A 24,968-nucleotide genomic window follows, 5' to 3' on the forward strand; every position below is an offset into this window, starting at 1 on the left:
CGCGTCACGCACGTACGCACGTTAGTGCGTAGGTACGTCGCGTCTCCACCCCCCGCCCCGGTAACCGGGGAAGCGGCGGCCGGCGGCTGCGGTGCCCGAGGGGTGAGTGAGGGGGAGCGGGCCCGGCCCGGCCCGGGCTGGGCAGGGCGGGACGGCGCGGCGGCTCCTCCCCCGCCGGCGCGGCGGCTTCCCCCGCGGGCGGGGGCTGGCGGGGCCGCGGCCTAGTGCGGGCTCAGGCAGCCTCGGCCTGGCCCGCACAAAGGGCCCGCCCCCGTGCCGGGGCCCTGCGGGCGGGAAAGGCTGCGAGAGGCCCCGCTACCGGCCCCGCGCAGGGCCCGGTGTGCCGGGAGAGCGCGCCGCGGCCAAGCTGCGACTCCCTCCGCTGCGCCTGCCCGAGGGCAGGGGACTCTCCGCGGCGCCGGGCCCCCTCTCTCCTTTCCCCGCTGTGCTCAGGGAGGGGTGATGTCGGCGGGCGGGGAGCGTCCCTCCTCTCTTCAGCAACCGCCAGAAACGGGAGCAGCTAAGACTTATTGCTGCGTTTCCCTCACATCCAGGGGAGGCGTAGAAGGGGTCCGTACCCTCGCGTTTCCTCCCTCGGAACGGCGTTTGCAGGGACGCCAAGCCCGGCGATCAGCCTACGGTCTCACTGTGCACTTCGTCGCTGTCCTGTAGGAACCCTCTCCCTGTACGCTCACGAGTGGGCTCCGTGGGCAAACAGACCACATTTTGTACTTTTGCAGCTGTATGACAGAATAAAAGAACAATTCTTTTTATTTTCTGGGGTGGTAGGAAGGAAGAAAAGTCAGTAAGTACAGCGAGGAATAATCCTCGAAATCAGATGTGATAACTTAAAAGATTGCCTGCTGTGCTGTCAGCTGCTGAAGTGCAAAGTTACACCTTTTATCCGTTTCTTGTACATTTTGATCTCTTACTTGCCACGCATCTGCAGGTCTGAAAGCTACAAGGTGTGTCAGTGCAGGTGGGAGAATGACACCAGTCAGCTGCTACCATGGAGAACCGGATAGCAGAGTTTTCCCCAAAGTCTCTTGGTGAACTCTAGTCCAGACTTGAGATTTATTGAGCAAGTCCCAAGCTGGTCAATGTTCTGCACAGGGAGCAGTAGCAGTATTTACTCTCAGATTATTTTGAAGTTGTTTCTTTTGCCGTTGAATTCTGATCTCATTGGAGGATTCTTGCTGAATGTGAGGATTTGTTTAATAAGACTTGTAGCCTTTGAGCCATCTAATTATGATGCACTTGAAAGCAGTGGGTGTCATACTGTCTTTGGCTGCCTTAAAGGTATGACTTGACCATGCAGATGAAATAATTAAATTGCTTGGAATGGGAAGTGTCAATGTTAGTATCAGTCTTAATCTCAGTTCAATCTTCTCTTATCTAACTTAGAAAGCCAAGTTCTGGGCAGACGTGTTATGTGGAGTATTTAAAATGTGGTTTGAAAAATGTAGGTCGGAGAACATATATATGGCTAAATGTTTTCTTAAGAGGGAGTTGACTTTTTGGCAGAAATGTGCCTTGTCTCATAACAGAGTGGTGTGGTGCTTTGGGCCCGTTTTTCTAGAGATGTCTGGATTGCAGTAGCGTATTTACAAAGCCATGAAACGCTGAAGGGTGGGACTGTATGGACATGCAAAATATGTACTGAGTTGACTTTTCGTCTCCTGTTCCTCCTGATGTTCAAAGTTCTGGCCTTGGGTTTGTTTGTCATAGATTGCAAAACAGACAAGACAGGCAACATCTTAAATACTCTTAGGTAGTTCCTGACAGACACAGTCAGTTTTGGAAGACAGCGTCTTGTTTTATTCTTTTTTTGAATTATGGATACTTACAAGAAGAGAACAAAGCCCAAATCCTTTCTGGGAAACAGATCAAACTCTTGTCAGTCACATTTCCACAAGTCCCTTTATCATGACTGAAGGAAAAATCATGACAATTATATATATCTGCCTAGAGCAGAAAGGGCATTAATTTGTCTTTTGTGATTTTAACAGATATATTGAGGACATCATGAATTGGAATAAAGGTGGACCTGGTACTAAGAGAGGCTTTGGTTTTGGTGGATTTGCCATAACGCCTGGAAAAAAAGAGGAGCCTAAGCTCTCTCAACAGTCTCATAGTGCTTTTGGAACAGCCGGTTCTTCTGCCGCATTTGCGAAATCGGGACCTCCTCAGCTGCCTTCTTTCTACAAAATTGGGTCAAAGCGAGCAAATTTTGATGAAGAGAATGCGTAAGTAGGGTTGTTTCTTGTGTTTCTCTAGCTCTAGATCTTGGTGTTTTAGAATTCCCAAGGTCAGGGAAAGTATCTGTGACATTTATGAGGTTTAGTTATTTAGAAAAGCCTGTTCAAGAATAAATACCCTAGCACTGCATTATGGTGTAATAGAACCCCGGTAGCTTTACAGCAATAGTATCAAGAAAAACTGAGCTAGTCACCTGCAAGTACTCCCATCTTTGCTTTGCAGCAGACTTTTGATGTTGCCCTGGAGTGATTATTTACCTTTTCTCTGGGTGTCAGCCCATCGTCTGTAAAATGAGAATGATAATACATCCTTGCCTTTAAATATATTTAAAAGACTGTGAGATGCTGCAGCAGCCCGTGGAGAGCTCTCCTCTAGCTTTCCCCTCCCTAAGAACATATCTCAGCTGAGCCTCAGTCAGCTCAGTCTCATTCTGAATAAGACTTTGCCTGAGATGGTGTGTTCAGAATTGGAGCCAAGCGGCAAAAATCTGGGTGGTTTTTTGCACAGGGGAACGTTCAGCTCCACATTTCTTTACTAACCCTTCTATTAGCTGCATAAATGCATTGAATAGAAGGGAGGTCAGAAAAGCATCCTGTATTCACCAGCCTGGGAGAGCCACTCAGGAATCAGTTTCCTAACATCTGTTTGCCTGACCACCACTTTTAGCTTACAGCATGAATAATTGTAAAGAAAGAAACAAATCGCAACATCTTTTCCTGTGTACATACTGACTTTTGCTATCCCATCTCTGTGTGGGAAACTTGACTCAGAAACCATGAAAGACAGCATGGTGCTGTAGACTGTGTGCTGACCGAGCCATTGTTTGTTTCTTTTCAGATACTTTGAGGATGAAGAGGAAGATTCCAGCAATGTCGAATTGCCGTACATTCCCGCAGAGAATTCCCCCACTCGCCAGCAGTTTCATTCCAAATCAGCAGACTCTGACAGCGATGATGATCCTCTGGAGGCATTCATGGCTGAAGTGGAGGCAAGACCCGGCTTGTGAAATGTTTATTAATTTATGTGGCCGAAGTTCTCTCTAGCCAGGAGCAGCAAATGTCACTCATGTTTTTGACAGCTGTATTCAGAACGTCACTTAGCTTTTGGTTTTATATAAGATGCTGTGTTAATTAGAACTCAAAGGTGGATTAGATGGGGAGAGGGTGGATATGATTTACAGTAGCTTAACTGTTTTGAGCATGTCAAGGCAGTACAACAAACAGCTTTGTGTGTCTCTGAATACGAAATTAAGGTTTTCTGCATTTTACACTACCTGAATTGAAATTTGTATTTATCATGAGCTGTTCCTTAGCTACAGTTCTGTTATTAGCTGGATTCTGTCACAGTGTTTTCAGGAGGAATGCAGAGAATGTATTTTTACAACAACATTGCTGTGAAGTTACAGTGTATAAATTTCAAAGGTATTAGCAGGAGAATTTATTTAGCAGAATAGGATATGGAGCAGGAGAAAGTTTAGTCCAAAAAATGCTGCCTCTGTGGCGTGATGGTCTAGTTACGTAGGAACACTTTTCCTCTCCACGTTTTGTCATCTTGGGTTTTTTAACATGTCCTAATTTTATGACCTGTTAGGATCAAGCTGCTCGAGACATGAAGAGACTTGAAGATAAAGACAAAGAAAAAAAGAATGTTAAGTAAGTTCTCTTTTATAATTCCCATGCCTGCCTGTGTCTTGTATGCTGCTAAGAGTATTCCAATGCATTTTGTTGATGGTGATTGTTCTGTAGACAATATAATATATACTTAGTAAACAGCATTAACCAGTGCATGATATTTTCCATGGGTAAAGTTCTGTGCAATAAAAACTGAATAATAGGAGGGAGGAATCCATGACAGCATCCTACAATAAAATGTGACAACTCTGAGAGTTATCTCACGTGAAAAGCCTTTCTAGGCCACACAAATTGGGGCAGCACATTGTACTACTACCATCTTCCAAATCAGCCTGAATAGTTTTTCTTCTTTCCATATCCTTGCCAGTGATCAGGGTGGTTTAGTATAAAACTGCATTTATGTGACCAAAATAACTCAGTGCTGCTGTAGCTGTACTGGAGATTCTTCCAAAATTGAACTAGGTTTTTAGACATACCACATAAAGCTAATGTATTAGGTAGCGTGTGACAATTGGGATACTAAATTTGGAGTTTAAAACAGTTTACATTTTTGCAGCTTATCTATCTGTTTTGACCAAGGAAAGTAATGATGCTGTTGATTCTTGATGTAAATATCAGATACCTTGGTAGAACTTGCACTGCATGGGGTTGATCAGGGTGTACATGGTCCTGAAACAAAACACCGGATCCATATCACCACCTGGGGAAGTTCTGAACTGGATTTGCACTTCATGGCTCGTATTCCTCTTCAGTTATGGGACTTCTGTAGCATCGAGAGCTTAGACCAGGATGATCTTTGATGTGGCTTCTGCTGGGAAGATGAAATCCTAATCTTTCATTCTCATTAGTAGAAGTAAAAAGAAGTCTTTGTAGGGTCGCTTTTATGGTTGGCGCCAAATATGAAAACTCCATGGGTTGGGATTATAAATGTTACTGAGTTGTTAGTGTTGTGTCTTCCACAAAATATGGAGCTCAGCACTAATCAAATGAAAGTATGGAGCTGAGTATGTGGAACACTTGCAGGGAAGTTTTTTTTCTCCGCTTGTTTTTCCAGGGGTATTCGAGATGACATTGAAGAGGAAGATGACCAAGTGAGTTCCTATGCAGTCTTTCTATCTTCTTTTTTGTTTTTGTTTTTTTACCTTGCTTCCCCAAATATATAACTACTAGGTACAAACAAAACTCCAGTATCACGTGCAGTATCTGGACAATTCAGCAGGAAGCTGTAGTGGTCACCCTGCTGTCTCTACCCTTCTAGGTGTTTCACTAAAAAAAAAAGAAGAATATTAGGAGACAATTTCCTTCTTTTTTACTCCGTTTAAGAAGATTTTTTCCGTCAGTTTGAACTTCAACTTTCTGTACAGGTTTTTCAGTATCTGAGGGTCTCATCAAATTTGAAATTAGCAGAATCAACTAACATGGAGCACCAGTGAGAGGCTGTTAAACTGTGGAGGCTATGTGCAGTGAAATTTAATGCCTGTCAAGGGCAAGAATCAGGCTTTTTGCTCTTTATTTTCAGAGGAGCTCCAGTTCTGATTGAAGATTATAAACATCACTGTAACAGAAATAATAAACAAAGAGGAAAGTCTTCATTTCAAAATGTACCTTACTACTAAGTTGTAATTAATAACTACTGTGTTACTCGCAATAATGCGGAGCACAGAAGGGTTGTGTGGCCTCAAGGCCTTTGCTTCCAATTCGGTGAGTGTAGCTGTGATAAAGTTTGAGCAAAGGTGACTTACACTTGGAGACAGCTGTTGTTCAAGTGTGTTGTGTGCGTCTCTATGTGACTGAGTGATAATTGGACATGCAAGTGGAAAAGCCAGATGAGTATATACATTTATTTGTAATTGAACCTTGCTTTAAAAATCTGATCTTAAATATTTGCTTGAAAGTCAAGTGAGACTGGTGTTTCCTCCATGAGAATGTCGTGGTGTGCCAGTGAGATTCTGTGAGACACGGACATATTTGTGAGCTGGAAGGATGCCATGTGACAGTGACTTCTAACTTGGGCTTGTGTTAAAGGACTCTTCTGACATAGTTTCTTTCCTGTTTGCTGTTGACTCTCAATGAAAAATAGATATATTTTCATTTCTTAGAGTCTAGTTAGGGGAAGCGGAGAAACTGTCTTTGGCATAGTGTGTTTAAAAAAACCATGAACATCATATGCTTAGTAACATTGTGTTCTCTGTTTAAAAACCTGCAGCGTTTGTACTTTGTTCGTGTGGAAATAAGAATAGATTCTTCTATTGTTAAAGGATGACAAGTCGTGGTAGAAGGAGTTGTTAAGCAGATGTGTAAGAGAAGTTTGGTTTTTAAAAGCATTTTGTGGTCTAACTGTCACTATAGTTGTTTTCTTCATTTGTACTTATTGTCCTTCTTCTGGACATAACTGTTGGTATTTATTAGAAGAATCAGTTCTAGTGAACATGGTTTTTTTTCCTCAATGGTGGGTGTGAAAGCAAACAGCCATCTAGCATATACATCATTTAAACAAATGTAGTAGTAGTTTTGCATCCTATTGTATGTGATTTTACTGATATGTTTTGCTGCAGGAAGCTTATTTTCGCTACATGGCTGAAAACCCCACTGCTGGTGTGGTCCAAGAAGAGGAAGAGGATAACCTGGAGTATGATAGTGATGGGAATCCAATTGCACCATCCAAAAAAATCATTGATCCTCTTCCACCTATTGACCATTCAGAGGTAGGAAGGAAGTTTATTCCATTCTGTTCTGTCTGAGGCATTCTAGAAAGCAGGAGCTAAGCAGCAGATTGAAATATGCTTCTGTCCCTGTAAAATTTCTTGAAATGGCTTCATATTAAACAGATGTTCTTGCAGACAATAAGAACTTTTGAGAAAAAGGACCCTTCCTCTCTAAAACTATGTGTACCAAGAGAATCTTGAGTCCTGGACTAACTGAGTAATTACCCTTGCAGATTGAATATCCACCATTTGAGAAAAATTTCTATGATGAGCACGAGGAGATCACCAGTCTCACCCCGCAGCAAGTGGTGGAGTTACGGCATAAGCTAAATCTCCGGGTAAGCTGGTCACAAAACTATCCTCCTAGAATCTTTTTACTCCCGTTGTTTTTGGACTCTTAGTGGTTTTAATGAAGGTTTTCACAGGAGACTCCAGCTTTTGAATACCAAGCCTCTTGGATACCTTCAGTGACTTTGATTTAAGGGATCTTGATTTTCCTTAGCAGTTCTTGAAAGTCTTCTCTGGATTTGTCAAAGGCGGCACCAAAGATTGCCACTTGCATGGTTGGACGAAAGAACTCCAAAGCTAGGAATTGAAACTGGAAATATTATATGCAAGAATTAGTTCTTTGCCGTTCGTGACATGTTAGTGTGGTGACTTTCTATGAAGGAAATTATTTGGGGAAGACCCATTATACAAGGAGGTAGATATGATGTTCAGTAGCTTATGGTGATAATTTATCTAAATTTTTGTACTTGGAAATCATGTTTATACAACACATCTGGAATGTGCACCTAGTTAAACTTACACCTATTCAAAAAGTAAAAAGCCATTTTCAGAGGCAGAGACCCTTTTTTTCATTTTTGTACAGAGTGCTCTTTGTTTTTCTCTTACCGTTCATGAACAAAGATATGTTTCTGTTTCTAAGGTCTCCGGTGCTGCTCCTCCAAGGCCTGGCAGTAGTTTTGCTCATTTTGGGTTTGATGAGCAACTTATGCATCAAATTAGGAAATCCGAGTATACCCAGCCGACTCCTATCCAGTGTCAGGTGAGTGTTGTTACTTCTCTAACATCTAAAGAGAACTAGTAGAACACATGCAAAGGTCCTTAGTCCACATGAGGATGTGTACAATTCTAGTTTCCTATATAGAGATGTCACAGGGAAGAATAATTTGTATTTTCTAGGAAAATAGCTTTGATACTTTTTAAAGTAGAAGTTTACCCACTTCTGTTCTTGTTTAATAACCATTGTAAATATATCCATATTCTTCATTTGTCTCTTGGTGAAGGCTGAAGAACATTCAAGTGACACCTCTAGTAGAAATGAATGAAAGGGTTGTTTGTTTGGGTTTTTTTTTTTTAGAAATTGTATTACAAATAACCATAGCAGTAGCTGAGTAAAGAGCCATACATTGACAACTTTATTCCTTTGAACAGCTTATATTTAAATGTCTCGTAACTAGAAGAGGTATGCAACAAGGCATTTTTTTTTCATTTCTTTTGGCAATTAGAATAAATGCCCTATGAGCTGGACCATTTCTTGGAGAGCCGTGCAAGCAAAAGGGATTCTACTGCATATGTAGATTGATTACCATAAGTAATTAAGTTTATCAATAATGTGATTATAACCACACCACTTCAGATGGTTTTCTTGAAGTATAAAAAATGACATGGTGCTGTGTCCAAGGGATGTGTATTAGGATCTTAGTCCATACTATTTGGGAAAAACTGGTTGAGAGGCCCTTATAGCAACAGTAGGGATGAACTGAAGACTTCAGCGCTCAGAATGGTTACAGAAAGAATAGGCTCAGAGAATTTGTTCTTAGCATTCTTACAGCTGGACAAGATGCGTTTGTGTACATGTAAATATATCCTTGGGATGTTGTGCTGTGCCCAAACATTGATTCCGTATAGGACAGCAACAGTCATACATGGTAATTGCTTCCAGCCCTTAAAAGAAACTAATTCGGATCTGAACTTGGCAATAAAACTGTGTAAGCATCGACATATGTTGCTGTGAGTCCTCTGTAATGTGCTTTCCTCTTGTTATCTGAGTTTTCGTGTAGTATCTAGCACAAGAATATGCTAAGGTAGGCATAATATGGGTTTAGAATCTCCTTATTTTTAGGGTGTTCCAGTTGCACTAAGTGGCAGGGATATGATTGGGATAGCTAAGACTGGAAGTGGAAAAACAGCAGCCTTCATCTGGCCGATGCTGATTCACATCATGGATCAAAAGGAGCTTGAACCAGGGGATGGTCCCATTGCAGTGATCGTCTGCCCAACCAGAGAGCTTTGCCAACAGGTAGGTCTATGCTAATTGTGTATATGCTGTACGGTGTTCTTACAGAAGGCAAAATTCTGGGCAGAAATTATCAGAGAATCTCAGTAAACTATTTGAAAAAACTGCTCTGTGCATTAGTAGCATGCCTCCAATGTAGGCTCAATTGTCTCCTACGCCTCTTTTTGTTGAAGGATCATGACAAACCTGAAATTGTAAATTTTTGCACGGTACTCCCATATTATTTCTAAGTATTAAGAATACTGTGGATGCATTGCCACAAATTGTATGTGTAAAAGGATAGAGCCTGCAGGTTAAATTACAGTTAGATGTCTAAATCGGTTTCTCAAATTACTGAAAATTATCCACAAGTATTGAAGTATTCAGCCCTAAGGATTTCTGAATAACTTTGTTAAGTTACTAGCTGAAAAGTAGATTTCGGGAGCTGGACTGTATTTCCAAGGTAGGTGTATTTTTCTCAGATCTGTCTAACGTGAACTGTGATGTGCTTTGTTTAAAATTCTCAGATCCATTCTGAATGTAAGCGCTTTGGTAAGGCATATAATCTGCGCTCCGTAGCTGTGTATGGAGGAGGAAGCATGTGGGAGCAAGCCAAAGCTCTCCAGGAGGGGGCAGAGATAGTTGTCTGCACACCAGTAAGTACCTGTATGCATACAGTACCGGCTGTTTTTTGTTGCTTAACTGAAGTTGAGACAGATTTTTTAATACCATTGGTGCTGCAGAATTTGTTCTCTTATCACTGAAATCTAGGTTCTTCACGGTTATCAGATGTTGAGAGCAAATATGCTGGGATGATTATTCTCCCAGGATAAATTGAAAGATATTAGGTATGATCTCCAGTAGAACAGCAAGCAAGATCTGCTTGAATCAGTATCAGTTGTGCACTATACCAGCATTTGATTGCTGAGCCTTAAAATTGATGAAGAAAATTCCCAGAATGTCATGGACTTGAGTGCCATCTTCCTGAATCAGTATAGAGCCTGTGGCAGTAATGCTGAAGGGTTGAAACACTGAGTCAGAAGGGATGTTGATGCAGAACCAGTGATTTAAATGAGCACCACTGTCAACTGGCTTTGCTTATTGCAAAAACTAGTTATGAACTTGGGCAAAACTGAGCAATGGTTGGAGGAATTGTGGCTATTTATTGGGGTACTAGGCAAGAAAACAAAGCATGAAAAACTCCCTTGCCAAAAATTGTAGCCAGTCTAAGCCAGGGATTAAGTAGCCAGTTCACATTTAAAATTTAATTGTAATGAAGAATGGGGAATTTTAGGATCTCAGCACTGTTAAGCTTGAAAAAACAGTCCTGAAGTTGAAGACAACTGTGCTTGTCAGGCATAGCTGATGAGAGTTTTAGGAATCTGTTTCTATGACTGGAATATGGACACTTACTTCTAGACTGAAGCCTTGAGATGTTTTCTGTTCTAAGTCTCTGGTAAATGAGAATAAAAAGCACTTAAGTGCCTGAAGGTTGCATATAGTAACATTTTTTAAAATATGCTTTAAAAACTTGTTGGTTTTTTTTTTTTAATAGGGTCGTTTGATTGATCATGTGAAAAAGAAAGCTACAAACCTTCAAAGAGTCACTTACCTTGTGTTTGATGAAGCTGACAGAATGTTTGACATGGGTTTTGGTACGTAATGAACAAAGTTCACTGTTTTGGAAAGCGGTGGTGTCCAGTTCCCAGCTTAGTAGGACTGTTTATAACCCCTGTAGCTTCATACACTTCAAAATACATTAAGCAAATACTTTATAGACTCATATGGAAAGGTCTAACATCTGTTGCTATAAAGAGATCAGTGAAATCCTGTTGGTGTTGAAGTCCAAAAACCCTGATTTTTATCTTAGAGTTGCTGAATAACTTTTGGGCAAGTCACTTCTGTGTGTACAAACTTCTGTGTTGAAAGAACTTTCTACTTTATTGGAAGCAGTTTGATCATTCACATCTGGATGATTTTGAATTTGTGTTCAAGAATCATGGGACACAGCAAAGATTTGACAGTACTATAATAGCACAAAGGCAGGGAGACACTTGTAAGATGTATAGGTTATGCACAAATTTAGCTAGGATCTTTGCTTACGGAATTTTTTGCTGAAGGAACTTCCAAAAGTTTCTTTTTACAGCAAAGGAACTCCCATTGTGCAGCAAAGAGCCTCTGGAAGTCACACTAGAATTAAATACTGAGCGAGAGACACTCATTCACTCTATGGTTGGTTGTTAAATAAAGCAATGAAGTTGTATTTTTGGTTATTCTACTAAATAATGAGCATATGATGTTGATTAGAACATTTTCCATCTCCTTTTCAGAATATCAGGTCAGATCAGTCGCAAGCCACGTACGTCCTGACAGACAGAGTAAGTATAAGCGTGTTTCTAAGTAAACTGAGGAGGCTTTCTGGTGGGCTCCCGGTTAAGAATCTGGAACAGAGATTGGATTTCCTGTTCCTGACACAGCCACACAATGAGACTTCTGCAAAAGTCCACTGGTGTTATTCTCAGTGTGGGCTGTTAGGAGGGAGCACTTGGGAAGTGTGGGCAGGTAGCCACGCTGTTCGTCAGTCTGTAATCCCTCCACAGACTTTACTCAGAGAAAAGATGATAAGCTGAATTAATGTTCATATGCTTTGAGATCCTGTGTTCTAAGCTGCCATGAAAAAAGGTTCACAGCAGGGCCACATATTATCAACATCTTGTTTCAAGTGCCACGAAATGTATTTCCACATTGAGGTATTCTAACAGTGTGATTGATAATTTTCATCAAAACCAGTAAAACAGACCGTAGCTTCAGATCACTGACATCTAGCGCAGTTGTACAGGTCCTCATTCACAAGATCTGTGCAGTGTTTTCATAATTCTAAAAGAAAGTTTCTTTTTCAAGGAGTTCAAATACTGTTTTTCTTTTAGCCCTCTTGTTCAGTGCCACTTTCCGTAAGAAGATTGAGAAATTGGCCCGAGATATTCTGATCGACCCGATTCGAGTTGTGCAGGGAGACATTGGAGAGGTAATTCCACGTTATTTGTGAGACGATCAGAAAAATGAACCATCCCGTTTCTGTTGTTTGAAATTTAAGTTAAACTGCAGTAGTCATCATTTATATTTAAGAGTAAATACTTTGTGCTTAACAAAAAATAGTAAGGTTTTGGTTTGGGGGCTTTTATTTATTTTGTTGAGCTTTCTTGCTGCCAACAAATATTATGGGAGTTTTCATCAAGGAGTGAAACAACATTAATGTGGTGATTGATTTTATTTATTTTTAATTAGGCTGAATCAATGGGTTTATCCTTTTTTGGGTCTCAAAACTATAAATAAATAATAGCTTTTGCAATGAAGGATTTGAAACTTAGACACTAATGTCTTTCAGCTGGTTTACGTGGGAATGTTGATTCTAGACTTGCTCGATAGTAGCAGCTGAACTATTAGACTAGAGATTGGTCAATAAGTCAGTGAAGTGGGCAGGTTACACTTGCTCTGAAGAAACTGCTTATAAATGAAAACTGTTGAGAAGTTTCACAAGATGCCTTCAGAACATTCTTTTAACCAGTTCTCTGCTTTTTTTTTATTTTTTTCAACCACGAATGTGAGGTATCCCTTTATAACAGAAAATTCATGGCTACCTGAAGCCCCTTCTTTGTGGGAAAATGTTTTTCCTAACCATCACTCAAAAGAAGAAGCAGCTTTCTTAGCTCAATCACATGGTTTCTTTTCTTTGATCTAAATTATTACTCTATTATGAAAGCATCATCCTTGAAATAATTAATACTTAATTGTGTAAAAATTAAATCTTTCAGAGAAACTTCCAGATAGTGCTGAGCTCCACTGCACTTTTATGACTTGCAATATGGAGTGTGTAGGGAGTCTGTTTATACCTCCCCTCTCCCAACTCCAAGGGCAAGTCACAGCTCACAGGAGCACTTTCTCTGATCGCTGTATGAATAACTCTTACTGATGAGCATCCTCCATCTCAGACCCTGCACTTGCACAGTCTGTTTGAGATGTTAATAGCACCTGTCGCAAGAGCATTGAAATTGCAAGTACCCATCTTTAGATCAGTAGGGTGCTAAACTGCATCATGTCAAAGACTGCGCTTTGCCTCTCAGGTTTAGCAGAGAGTAGCTCATTTAACCCCTGCCTTTTCTGCACTGTGAAAATGAAGTGGTCAGCAGTTAGACAAGAGCTGAAACCTCTTTTAAAGGAGAATTTCCGTCTGCTGCTTCTCCACTTTTTATTCTCACACCTAGTTTAAATTCCTCATTCTACCATCTGTGTTTGTTTGCCATTCTGTCCTGTGTTATTGCTTGTCTTCTTTCTCCCCTTAGGCAAATGAAGATGTTACTCAAATTGTGGAGATTTTCCCCTCTGGCCCTAGCAAGTGGAACTGGCTGACTCGACGCCTTGTGGAGTTCACATCGTCTGGGAGTGTTCTCCTGTTTGTCACCAAGAAGGCAAATGCAGAAGAGCTGGCCAATAACCTCAAGCAGGAGGATCATAATCTGGGGCTGCTTCATGGTGACATGGACCAGAGTGAGAGGAATAAAGTCATTTCAGAATTTAAGAAAAAGGGGATCCCGATACTGGTAGCTACTGATGTGGCAGGTATGTGATGTTCTAAGAAGCAGCAGCTCCTACAAGTCATGGATATCGGCAGAAAGGCTAACACATTTCAGTGGAAGCCAACAAGGTTGGCTTCTGCGCCTGCTGGGCACTGTGTTCCAGATGTTTTCCAGAAGTACACAGTATTAGCAAGGGGTTTTATTTTTAAAGTCTTCTAATGATGTTTAAATTACAGCCTGACAGATGTTTTTTAATATACAGAAAGAAAACAAGCTGTTTCTTAAGGAAGTAGTTGCTGTTTGTTAATCAGCTGACACATTATGCATGTTAGATGAAGAGGAGATGGACACACTTGAAGCCTTCTCTAGAACAGCTTTTGTACCCAGCTGAACAAAGACTGAATTTCAGTGTCCTTTAATAAAGCCCTCTCTCTTCCTTGGAAAAACAGTCATTTAAAGAGATCTCTTCCATCTCCAGTCCTGTGAACTTGGAGAGAAGATAGTACTACACTCAAAATGTATGAAGGGCGTCTTAAGTGGGGTGTGTTCCTGTGGAAACTCCTTTCATATGCTGGAGCATAATGAAGTGATATGCTGGTATGAATGGAATTACTTTGAGCTAATTCAGGTTAATCACACTTGCTGCTATGTCGCCCTCTATTACAGCTCGTGGGTTAGATATTCCTTCCATTAAGACTGTTATCAATTATGATGTGGCTCGGGACATCGATACGCACACCCATAGAATTGGCCGTACTGGCAGAGCTGGTGAGAAGGGTGTTGCCTACACTCTGCTGACTCCCAAAGACAGTAACTTTGCTGGTGATCTTGTCAGAAACCTGGAAGGCGCTAATCAACACGTTTCCAAAGAGCTGTTGGATCTAGCGATGCAGGTATGAACAAGCAGAACTTGAGTAGAGGAAGGTTCCTTCCATGATTAGTGCAAAATCAGGAGCTCAGGGACTTTTTTCTGGCTCTGTCATGTGTTAGCAGTGACCTTTTGGCGATCTATACTGTTTTTAAGTAGGCTTTCTAGTGTTTTTAATGGCCTTTGAAAGAATCCATGAAGACGTGAAGATTTTGGAACGCAGTATGTAATCTATTTTGGGGTCAGGCACTGCCTGGGAAATTAGGAGCTGTAATCTGGCCGATGCCAGCGGCGCTCTCCAGCTGCAGTATCTCATTACAATCATATTTTCGATATGCGTTTATGGCAGGCACCTGGGAAATGCAGCTTAGCTGAAAGCTAAACTAGAAAATAATTACAGGGACATTCACTCTGTGAAATGGTTGTTGCTTGATCATTATACCTGCTTGGCAGTGATGTGTGGCAGGCTTGCTATATATAGGTATGACGGATAGCTGAAGCAATTGTGCTTGTGCCACTGTACTCCGCATCTCTTTAAGTTCTTGTCTTCTACTGCCTGTGTAGCTGCAAGAGAGCAAAGGCTGTTTGGTAATTCCCAAATTCAGAGATGGATTAGCATGTTTTGTCTTCATTGCCAAGCAGCTTGGACACTAGCTGCTAGAAGTAATTATTTTTTTCTGAGGTACAGAGGCAGTGTTTTCAGAAGGGACAGAATTTGTGAGGCAGAGCTCCAGAGGCTGCCTTTGAGAGGAGAGTAGAGAAGCTGAACGGCTTCCTGGCTTCTTCAGATTTGAAGAAACTATAGGGCATAAAAAGGGCTGCAGGCAACCATTATTTAAAAACCTCGTAACAGGAGGTCTGGTTGGACTGCCCTGTCCTGGCCACTGCTTGTTGCAGGAAGTTTTGCTGAAGAACCTCACTTCTCCTTAGCCAGGCAGTGGGCTAAATCAATAAAACCCCAGTGTGAGCAAGTGCAGAGCTCCAAAGTGAATGGCATTAGAAATTGCTCTTATTCCTGGGTTTATTAGAATGCAAACCCACAAATCTTAACAGGGATGAAATTTCAGGACATAAAATTAGTTTTCATAAAAAGCATTTGTAACAAAAAGCTTCAGACCGACATGACAGAGCTGTCTGCAGCTTGCTTTCAAAGTGCTGTAGTCTGTCACATCCCATCCCCTTGCAACAGCTGTGGTGTTGAATGGCAAACAGCGTATATTTTTCTTTTGAAATGCTCAAAATCCTTCTTTTCTGAGCCTCATTACATGCATTTATGAAGCTTATTATTCCCTGTGTTGAGAAGCATTTGCCCTTCTTTTGTACAGAATCCGTGGTTCCGGAAATCACGTTTCAAAGGAGGAAAAGGCAAGAAGCTGAATATTGGTGGTGGTGGCTTAGGATACCGTGAACGTCCTGGTCTGGGATCAGAAAATTCTGTAAGTAGAGATGCTGAAGAAGTTGTTAACAGATTCTTGGAACTTTTAAACTTAGTATTGACTACTATTTAATTTCAAAAATCTTCCCAGTACTGGAGTATAGCCTCTGCTTTCAAAGGTCTTCATAGCTCAGTCTTTCACAGTTAGTATCAGAAGTATCTCAAGTGAAACTGTCCTGTGCTGTTATCCTCTTGTCAAGAGCTGCCTTCTTTAGGGCCAGAGGGATCCAGAAGGTTTGGAGATTCTTCCCAAAATAGACTGTCAATGCAAAATAAATGCTAATCAATTACTTGAAAAGCCATTTCCAGACTGAGTCTTGCAGCAAAAAATCTTGCAGCACTGGGAACACTTACGAAGGTATGTCCATGCTAGGAAAACAGCTCATTGCCAGTGTGTGTGTGGGGGGGCAAAGTTTAACTCTAGACATGTTGAAAACACACCATGTTCAGCATCTTTCCAAAAGTCACAGCTGAAGCCTTATTCACACTTTGTCTTGGCTATGACCTTTGTGAAAATCTGCATTTGATTGCATTTTGCTTTTGCTTATACTGTAAGGAGCTGGGAAATGCTGTTACACTGCTGACTAGTGAGTCACTAAGACTTAATGCATCTTTACTTTTCTGTCATCCTCAAGGTCACAGGGCAAACTGTTCTGCTCAGTGCTCTCCAGAAGTTTGTCATTGTTAGTAGATGTATTTCCTGAGTGCAGGGCCAAGACAGATTCAGAGAAGGGTTGAATTGAAAGTGTCTGTGTAGGATAAATCTCTCCAGTTGTCCTTTGTCTTTTTGCGTAGGATCGTGGAAACAACAACAGTGTGATGAGTAACTATGAGGCGTACAAGCCATCCACTGGGGCGATGGGAGACAGGCTTACGGCAATGAAAGCAGCTTTTCAGGTTGGTTCCATCACTTGTACTCCAAGTTCTAACTCGAGAGAGATGGCATAACATGGAAAAATGTTACTATTGATGATTCAAGACAGTATATTTTTCTCCCCTGAAAATGCAGAAACCCTGTTGGTTTCAGGGAAGTTGAGTTTGGTCGTTGTGGCCACATCTCATCCACTCAGCGTTGCAGTCAAAAGTGGTCGAATGAGTATGCAGGCTGGACTGAACGTGTTTGCACAAAGTTAATTTGACAAACTTATTTTGTTTTCTGCTGCTTCTTTGCTCTCTTTCCCTTCTGCATTCTGCTCCTAGGCTTGATCCTATTTAGGTTGCTTAGCAGCAATAGTGTAATTGCAATCCAAAGAAACGGGGAGCAGAGAAACCGTTTCTCTTCAGTGTAAAAATTTACCCCACAGTATAGGAGTTCCCTTGTTTCTGTGGTCTGGTGGCAGATGCCTGTTACTAATTCTGTGTTCATAAGCACAGCAGGAATGTAATCACTCCAAGAGCGACTTTTTATAGGAACTCTTTTTCCTAGGGGCTCCCCAGAATTCAAGACGGGCTTGTGTTTGCATGCTGACTGCGTGTTTTGTGGTGCAGTGTAGAGGCAAACGTGTTCTCTTTTTTCTTTTCTGTCTCTTCCTGGCAGTCCCAGTATAAGAGCCATTTTGTTGCTGCAAGTTTAAACAATCAAAAGACTGGTAGCTCCGCTGCTGGTGCGAGTGGCTGGACCAGCGCTGGGAGCTTGAACTCTGTACCGACGAGTTCAGCACAGCAAAATGCTGCAAATCCTGACAGCCCCATTGCAGCCGCCGCAGCAGCGAAGGGTGTTCCAGGTTTCACCAGCACGGGGAATTTGAGCAGCGTTCCCACCTTTCCAAGCGTCGGAGTACAGGGCTTCAACAACACAACTACCAGCACCAACAATCGAGAAGCCATCGGCAGCAGCGGCACCGGCGTTGCCGCTGGTGGCGGCGGTGGCGGGGTTGGCGGCGGCGGTGGCGGCGTTGTCAGAGAACGATACAACGACAACCGGAACAGTCGCCACAACGAGGTCCCGCGCCGTGGAGAGGGTGGCGGGCGCTACAACGACGTGCAGCGCCACGGAGAAGGAGGCGGTCGCCACAGTGACGCTTACCGCCACGGAGAGGGCCGACACGGCGACAGCCATCGCCACGCTGAGAGCCGGCACTTCGCCGACGGGGGCAGCAGCAATCGCAATAACGGCGACAGCAGGAACAACAACGACGGTAGGAACAACGAGAACAGGAATGGTGAGAACAGGAAGGATGGCAACAGCCGAGACAACAAGACAGATGGGTTTGCTGTCCCAGAGCCCCCAAAACGTAAGAAGAGCCGGTGGGACAGTTAAAAGCTGGTGTTTCACAGCCTGGAATCTCTGCAGGTAGTGTTGTCTTTTTTTCAGAGGATTTCTTGGGGTTTTTGGTAACTGGTTGTTGAGCAGCTGGGGGAGGAGAAGGAAACCATGAAAACTCCCCATTCGAGTCTGGGCCGGTACATCTGCGGACAGATTCACTCCAATGACGTGTACACACAATGCTTAGTCAAAGAGAAATCATTTTGATAAAGCTCCCTGGGTTCTGCTTTTAAACATTCAGTGCTCAAGTGACTCTCTGCTGGATTTAAACAGATCTTCTTGACAAGAAAGAAGCTGTTTCACGTCCTTGGAACGTTAAGAAACTGCTGTCCATAGAAGTATAAAGTAGTCTTTTCTTAACCAGCGTTCACATTTAAAAAAACAGTCCATCTAGAGATGCTCAGGACCCACCTGTTAAACATTAATCTTTCAGCAATTTGTTCAGTATGGTGAGTTCTTCCCCAGTCTCTTCTTTCCACATAGTCTCTTATCCCCAGATAAGAGGGATTTGGCTTCCAGGTTGCCCCTTACATCTCTCCCCATCAACTAAGAATGCATCAATTTGCGTTGCTGAAGGTGGGATGAAGCAAGTTGATTGTTTTTTCTTTTTTCTTTTTTTTTTTTTTTTTTCAATGAAGCTGTTCAAGGGATCCTTCTCCAGCCCAGCCTACCACAAATTCACATGTAGTGTAGGTTGGACTCCCCAGCTTGTTTGTGGTCAGTACATCAATCCCAATCCCTTTGCCCAGGTAATTTTTCTTTTAAAGAACCTCTTCTTTCCTAATAATCTTCATTTTGGTGGAAGCCTGCATAGCAAACTTGTCTCTCTGCTGTGCCTATGCACCCTCTGTTATGAGAGGGTTGAGTGCTTTCTTCAAATTAAAAACAGAAAAGGGAAAAAAATGTAGATATGCCACAACAATCAAAGGCTGGTGCCCCCCCCGAAACGTAGCTAGATGAAGAGGCTTCATTCAGAAATTCAGGGACCTGCTGCTCAGAAGCCTTTAGGGAGAACCCAAAAAGCGATTAATGAAGTGGAACAGCTCAAATATCGCCCCATATTGGACACATGTAGTTAAAACTGTAAAATCTTGCTTGACTGTTTTTAACTCGTCGTGTGTATTATCCTTTTTTTAACTTTTTTTTTTTTTTCTGCGCGCCATAAAGGTAAGGAAGAACTCTTTTGTTGAAACATGTCAGCACCCACCTCTGTCTTGTTTCTACTGAAAGAAGTATCAGAAACTGTCAGGGTTTTGTGACATTGTGATGTTTTCTTTATCAGCTGTGCATTTACTTTCTGCTTGCTCTAGTAAATGTTTTATTACTGGGACAAAAATATCTCGCATGTGCTTTTTATTCTCCACTTCTTTGGCTGCTCTGGCATTTGGATGGAGATTTGACTGATTGGAGATTTGACCGTGTCCCTTTCTGTCACCAGAAGTTGTGGATTGTAGTTGATAAAAAGACTTCCTGTGTTTTTTCTCAAGATCTTTCACCCCAGACTGTTTTGTAAACTCTATTTTAGCTTTAAAGCCTCCCGGGGAGTAGATTTTTCTCCATGTTACAGGCGGGAAGGATGCAGCCCAGGACATCCCAGCCTTTCATGGGGTCATTGGTTGTCCTGGAAAGAGAACTCAGCAACAGTCTTGTGACCTGGCTTGCACACGTACTGGTTTCAGTTAAGACACCGACTTGATTACATGGGTCCCCTCTAGCTCTAATCTGTCGGGTTTTTTTTAAAAATAGCCTCCACTTGAATTCTCTCGTCACAGTCTAGGCAGAAACCTCATTGTACTGGTGTGAGTTCTGCATGTTTAGTATTAAGACAAGTATTAAGGGCAGATGTGGTAGGGGTTTAGAGGCTGTTGCATTCCCCTTTCCTTATCACACTTCAGGTTTGTCACTCTGCACGATTAAAGATTTGAGCTTCTAAACAAACAAAAAACCAGCTCCCTGGTCTGAAGCTGCCATCTGCCCCCTCCCTTCCTGGATCTCAGCTCGCTGCCATCAGGAACTGGCCCTGTATGCAGCATGTGGTCAGGTCTCTCCCCTTCTTTTTAACACATCCCTCTGCTCTTCGATAGGATTATTGAAATTCCTCACCTCTCTCTCAGCTACCAGGAGCCTCTTGAGACTTGAATGGGTAAATATTGATCTCTGAGAACGAGCTATAAATGTGAGTTCACATGTCCATGTGAGATACATGAGGGGGTCGGTTCCGTCTCTGCAGAACAAGGTGGCCGTGTGAGCAGCCCCCCAACTCCCCTGAAAGAGAACCTGGCCCTTGTGGCAGAGGCTGGGCTGCTTCTGAAGAGACCAGAGCACAGCTCACCGCCGAGCAAATCCCTTACGGGAAGCTCAGGTCTGTTCGTAAAGTGCAATCCTCAGATCTGCCCCTGCCTCTCTGCCTGCTCCTCCGCTGCCGCATCCCCCAGCGTGGGGCAAACGCTGCCACCCCCCAGTGCTCGCTGTCGAGGCTGTGCCTGACCCTGCGCCGTCTTCTGGAGCATTTAAACAATACGAATCCCAGAGCCCTTCCCTGACGCGCCTCCGGCCTGGCTGTCCGTCCCTCCAGCGCTTTCCAACCCTCCTGACTCCCTTTGTACCGTAGCTTTTCACTGGAAGATCTGTGAATGCACAGAATTATTTACACGTTGGCCATCACTGTCTTTCTTGTGAAATTACTGCCTTGAGGGACTGTGTCTCGTTAGAGCAGACAGGAAAAAAATTTCTCCATGCTACCACCAACGTGCTGTTTAATTTTAACTGGTGTAAACACCCCCTCTCCCCACGCTGCAGTATTTCTCCCCTCCCCTCTGGTCTGGCTGAACTGTCAGGGCTGGGCATCGCCAGCTCCTCAGGAATGTCCTTTCCCGGTCAGGGGATGAGCATTCCCGGGGCAGCGGGGTGAGCCGGGGCAGCTGGGGCCGCCTCGTCCCCGGCAGCGAGAGCGGGCCTGGCTGGGAACGTGGCCACGTCTCCAGCCCTTTGCACCCTCTGCTGCGCTCCAGCAACCGATCGCTTGAGTCCGGGATGAGGTTCAAGGATGGAAACAAGCCATACAGTCTCTTTATTCACATTTTAGCCTGCAAAAAGGTTAGAGGGCCAAGACTTTTGCATGCAGTGGCCTGGGTGTTTATGGACAACCGCACTGTAAAGCGTGGGGGACCCAGGCTGCGCCCTTCCCAGGCCGTAAAGCTTGGCCTGGCCCCCTGAGCCCGTCCTATCCCTGTTTGTGGCTCCCTGTTTGTGCGTTGGGCTTTGCCATAGCTGTGAGCTGCACAGGGTGCAAGTAAGGGCAGGGCGAGCTGCAGAAGAGCTCTGCGGGCGCTGTGCGCTCTGCCAGCCCCGGGCTCTGCAACGCAGGATTTGGTGCTAAACAGGGGAGTTGGACCTCAGGACTATGGGCTCGTTGAATTGGCTTTCTACACGCTGGAGCTGAAGTCACCTTGCAGACTGTCGAGGTAAGATTGAACACGGAGGATTGTTTCCCGGCGATGATTCGAGGCTTCGCATGCACAGACATCACTTATGTCAGTTGCTTGCACGTGGAGGGAAATGAGGTTTTGAACTGGCTGCTCGTTTTCAGGCCAGATCAGTAGAAGGAGCGAGAGCACGTGGTCCCTTTGCACGCTGGCTGTGGGGGAAAGGGAACTGTGATGATCCAGCTGCTATCCCCTACCCCGGCTCTCCACACAAACGTAGAAGGAGCCCAAAGCGTGAGGATCAGCATCTTTCCAGGCTGGATGTCCAGATGGGAAATGCACCGTTCACTTCATAGCATCGTCTCCAGCTCGCTCTTTAGGTTGGGGCGACGCTGATTCAGGTCTGTTAAGTCCACTGTGTTTTCCCCACAGGCTTTCTGGCTCATCTCCTGGGTCGGACACGGCAAAAAGTGATCGGAGGCAAAGGAGCCAGGGATGTAGCCGGGCAGGCTGGCACGGGCAGGGAGCAGCAGCCCCCGCTGCTGGGTGCTCCCCGCCCCGCGCCCCGCGAGGCTCACGCTGAAGCTCGTGGTGGCGTGGGAGGCCAGGCCGCCGTAGCAGCAGCTCCCCGCCGCGCTGGTGGTACGCGCCTTCTGCTTCAAGTCCAGCGCCAGGCTCCTCCGAAAATGGGCTTTCTTAATCTCTGCTTGCACCTGAGGGAGAAATCAGAGATGGCTGCTGGTGCCCAGAGACAGCAAACCAGCCATCCCTTCCCTTCCCCATGGTTTTTGCTCCTAGTGATTTTTTTTTTTTTTTTCCCCTTCCAAATCCTACTGAGAGGGATGGATCTGAGTTTTTTTTCTCCTGGAGGCTGCGAGTGACCTTTCCCAACCCTAAAGGGGCTGGAGCAGGGAGCTCAGCTACTCACACTTCCAACTTACCTCCCCATTGCAAAAGCAGTAGATAAAAGCCACAAAGAAACCCTGCCAAAAGAGACAGAGGTGGAGTTAGAGTCCTGAGCCGGGACGCTGTGCGTGTGCCTCCCCCCTCCCCAGACAAGCATCGCTCGGTGTTAGGAGCAGGCAGGCAGCCCATGTCGTACCTGAGAGGAATTAAAGAGCATCTCGTAATGCATCTGGATCTGCCACAGGACCCCGGAGACTTCGGTGTAGGGCATGGCCATGAACACCACGTAATGGACTCCGAAAAGCGGCATCAGCACCAGCGTGGACTTCAGCAGCTTCCTGAGAGGAGAAATAAAATGCTCTGAGCCCTCAGCCGGGCCCTGCCAGCCAGGCTGCGGCCCCCGTGCAGAGGACGATCACTTTAGCTTCTGCCGCAGCCGGTCTGTGCGTAGCTGTCGCAGTGTCCAGCTCAGAGAAGGGAGCAGGCAGAGCCTGAACTCCTGAGCCTGCTGTTTGAAGCACTGGCTGCCATCGTCCCGCCACCTTCCCTCGCTCCTGCAGCCCTTCCCGCGCCTCTGCTCTTTGTTCACAACCCTCTAGGGAGCCGTCTCAGCTCAACAGGCAGAAAACAAGCCAGACCAGGGCTGGGGCATGGTTTTGCTCCTGCCAGCACTTGCCTGTACTGCTGCCGGGGGTCCAGCTTCCCCGTGTTCGTCTCCCAGAGCTTCGAGGCCAGCACCCGGACGATGTTGAGGAAGAGGAAGAAGTTCACCTGCCGACAGACACTTGCTGCAGTTTGTTGCCTGCAATGACCTTGGGTTTGCCCAAGCAGCCCCCCAGAACGAGGACAGGCAGTTCCGAGTGAGCTGCAGACAGGGACAGGGCGGTGATGCTGTGGTCAGAGTGGGGAAGGAGCAGCGCCTCTGGATCCCTCTGCATCACATGGGCCCCCCCAGGTGCCGGGGTGGCTGGGGAACAGCCCCAGTGACCACAAGCAAATGGCTCTGGGTCTCTATCAATCCTCTTTCCCCAAAAGAGATTGAGACATTCAGCCACAGGGTTCTTACCACGATGGCGGCCAAGATGGGGACCTGATAAATCCACTTCATATTCCCTGCACTGAGGTCCCAGCACCTGAAGAGACCAGTAAAGAAACACCTTGGGGAAACCTGAAATCACTGGTAAGGAAAATTGCCGGCGGATGCCTCCCTGCACCCCCCAACCAACGTCCCTGTCCTCCCACCCTTCACTCTCTTCGTGGAGTTTGTGTAAATCTTGACCCAACAGCAGCCGTGCTACAAGCACTTGTAACCATCATGGTGTTGCAAATCAGCTTTAAATTATCGTTAATGTTCCTGAGGGCTCCTTGGCCACCTCATCTGAAACTCCTGCTGTACGTTTGGTGGCCTAAAATGCTTAACTTCAGAACATTTTGCATGCAACATATTTGCACCATTTATTGATCAATTTATGGTGTAAACCTGCATCCATCTTCCTCCCAAATGCAGAACAAAACCACTATCGGTCTGCATTACTGACAACTAATGAACTATTTTAGATGTGTGTTCACTCCTCTTGTTCTTTTTAGAAAATAGTCATTTTCAAAAGTTCCGGTGCCCACAGACACTTTGCCAGCATTTGCGACCAGTCTTTCCCTCCCCACAGGACTGCCAGAGAAGGTGGACCTACGTACTGTGTATCAGCCAGGGAGGCCCTGACGCTGGCCCAGACAGACACAAACACAGCGGGGAGACCTGGAGGGGCAGGAACCAGAGTGAGGAGCACGGATGAAGCATCACATTTGCAGACAGAACCAGTTCCTGGCAGCTGGTCTGCGTCCCACTGCCCTTATCCGGGCCCTCAGTGCCACTCGGCCACGGCTGATGCCACAGCTCCCAACTGGTCTCAGCGGCCACAGCAGTGGGTTGGGGTCCATGCTTACCCCAGCCGATGATGATGAGGACCCACAGGTAGTTCTTGTTGGAGAGGAAGGCCATGAAGATCAGGCTGTGCAGGTAGAGACCTTCCACCAGAATCCAGTAGTGGTTGGTGGCCAGAAAATAGAGGAAGAGAGTCACCACCACCTTGCAGCCAACCTGTGGACATATAATCAGAGAGGTGCCCATATCAGGCTGTCCCCTGAAAGCAAAACCTGGTGGCTTTTGCTCTCGGGCCAGCAAAGCCCACGCTGTGCCCCACGTGTGGCTCATGTTCCTCCTCCTGCAGGGAGCTACATCTCCCCTGGGATATTCCAGCATCAGACGTAGAGTGGGTGGTCTAGGTCACAGAATCACAGAATCAATCATCTAGGTTGGGAGAGGTCTTTCCCATAGGAGAGGTATTTCCCACCCCAGGGCACTCTGAGCTCAGACAAGCTGCGAGACCAATGTCCTCTGTGGCTCTGGTCTCTCTGGTCTCCAGTTTTGGGCACCTCAATACGAGAGAGATCTCGAGGGGCTGGAGCGAGTGCAGAGGAGGGCAACGAGGCTGGGGAAGGGCCTGGAGAATAAATCCTGTGAGGAGCGATTGAAGGAGCTGGGACTGTTCAGTGTGAGGAGGAGAAGGTGAGGGGAGACTCATCACTCTACAGCTCCCTGAAAGGACATTGTAGAGAGGGTG

General features: G+C 44.8%; 2 protein-coding genes across 6 annotated transcripts in view; one reads left to right on the forward strand and one right to left on the reverse strand.

Moving 5' to 3' along the window:
• DDX42 (DEAD-box helicase 42) lies at positions 1-22,011 on the forward strand. 5 transcript variants are annotated; one of them, XM_074849462.1, is made up of 19 exons: positions 1-102; positions 2,010-2,246; positions 3,097-3,247; positions 3,850-3,911; positions 4,945-4,981; positions 6,446-6,595; positions 6,829-6,933; positions 7,524-7,643; positions 8,724-8,900; positions 9,404-9,532; positions 10,432-10,531; positions 11,207-11,254; positions 11,804-11,901; positions 13,217-13,493; positions 14,117-14,343; positions 15,644-15,754; positions 16,549-16,650; positions 17,291-18,046; positions 21,877-22,011. In XM_074849462.1, exons 2-18 carry the CDS (start codon positions 2,026-2,028, stop codon positions 18,011-18,013), a joined length of 2,838 nt encoding a protein of 945 aa, XP_074705563.1. In that variant the 5' UTR covers positions 1-102; positions 2,010-2,025; the 3' UTR covers positions 18,014-18,046; positions 21,877-22,011. The 5 variants fall into 5 exon arrangements, with proteins under 5 accessions (XP_074705563.1, XP_074705562.1, XP_074705565.1 ...); XM_074849461.1 differs by lacking the exon at positions 21,877-22,011 and adding an exon at positions 18,658-19,355; XM_074849464.1 differs by lacking the exon at positions 21,877-22,011 and adding an exon at positions 19,187-19,355.
• Positions 21,745-24,968, reverse strand: part of LOC141934165 (parathyroid hormone/parathyroid hormone-related peptide receptor-like) — a 7,177-nt gene continuing 3,953 nt past the window's right edge. Inside the window, exons 7-13 of the mRNA XM_074849502.1 lie at positions 24,292-24,445; positions 24,043-24,103; positions 23,417-23,483; positions 23,023-23,121; positions 22,547-22,684; positions 22,386-22,427; positions 21,745-22,157 (exon numbers count right to left, since the gene is read on the reverse strand). Coding sequence (XP_074705603.1) covers positions 21,795-22,157; positions 22,386-22,427; positions 22,547-22,684; positions 23,023-23,121; positions 23,417-23,483; positions 24,043-24,103; positions 24,292-24,445 — 924 coding nt within the window. The 3' untranslated portion in view covers positions 21,745-21,794. The remainder of the gene's footprint in view (positions 22,158-22,385; positions 22,428-22,546; positions 22,685-23,022; positions 23,122-23,416; positions 23,484-24,042; positions 24,104-24,291; positions 24,446-24,968) is intronic.

Source organism: Strix aluco, chromosome 24, assembly GCF_031877795.1.
Source record: "Strix aluco isolate bStrAlu1 chromosome 24, bStrAlu1.hap1, whole genome shotgun sequence".
Taxonomy (NCBI): domain Eukaryota; kingdom Metazoa; phylum Chordata; class Aves; order Strigiformes; family Strigidae; genus Strix; species Strix aluco.

What these genes read in the sequence shown, in the direction of transcription:
- DDX42 (XM_074849462.1), top strand. Translation starts at nt 2,026, where the DNA reads ATGAATTGGAATAAAGGTGGACCTGGTACTAAGAGAGGCTTTGGTTTT. An exon ending in AGATAGTTGTCTGCACACCA is followed by an intron (nt 9,533 to 10,431) that starts GTAAGTACCTGT and finishes TTTTTTTAATAG; the next exon opens with GGTCGTTTGATTGATCATGT. An exon ending in AATGTTTGACATGGGTTTTG is followed by an intron (nt 10,532 to 11,206) that starts GTACGTAATGAA and finishes TCTCCTTTTCAG; the next exon opens with AATATCAGGTCAGATCAGTC.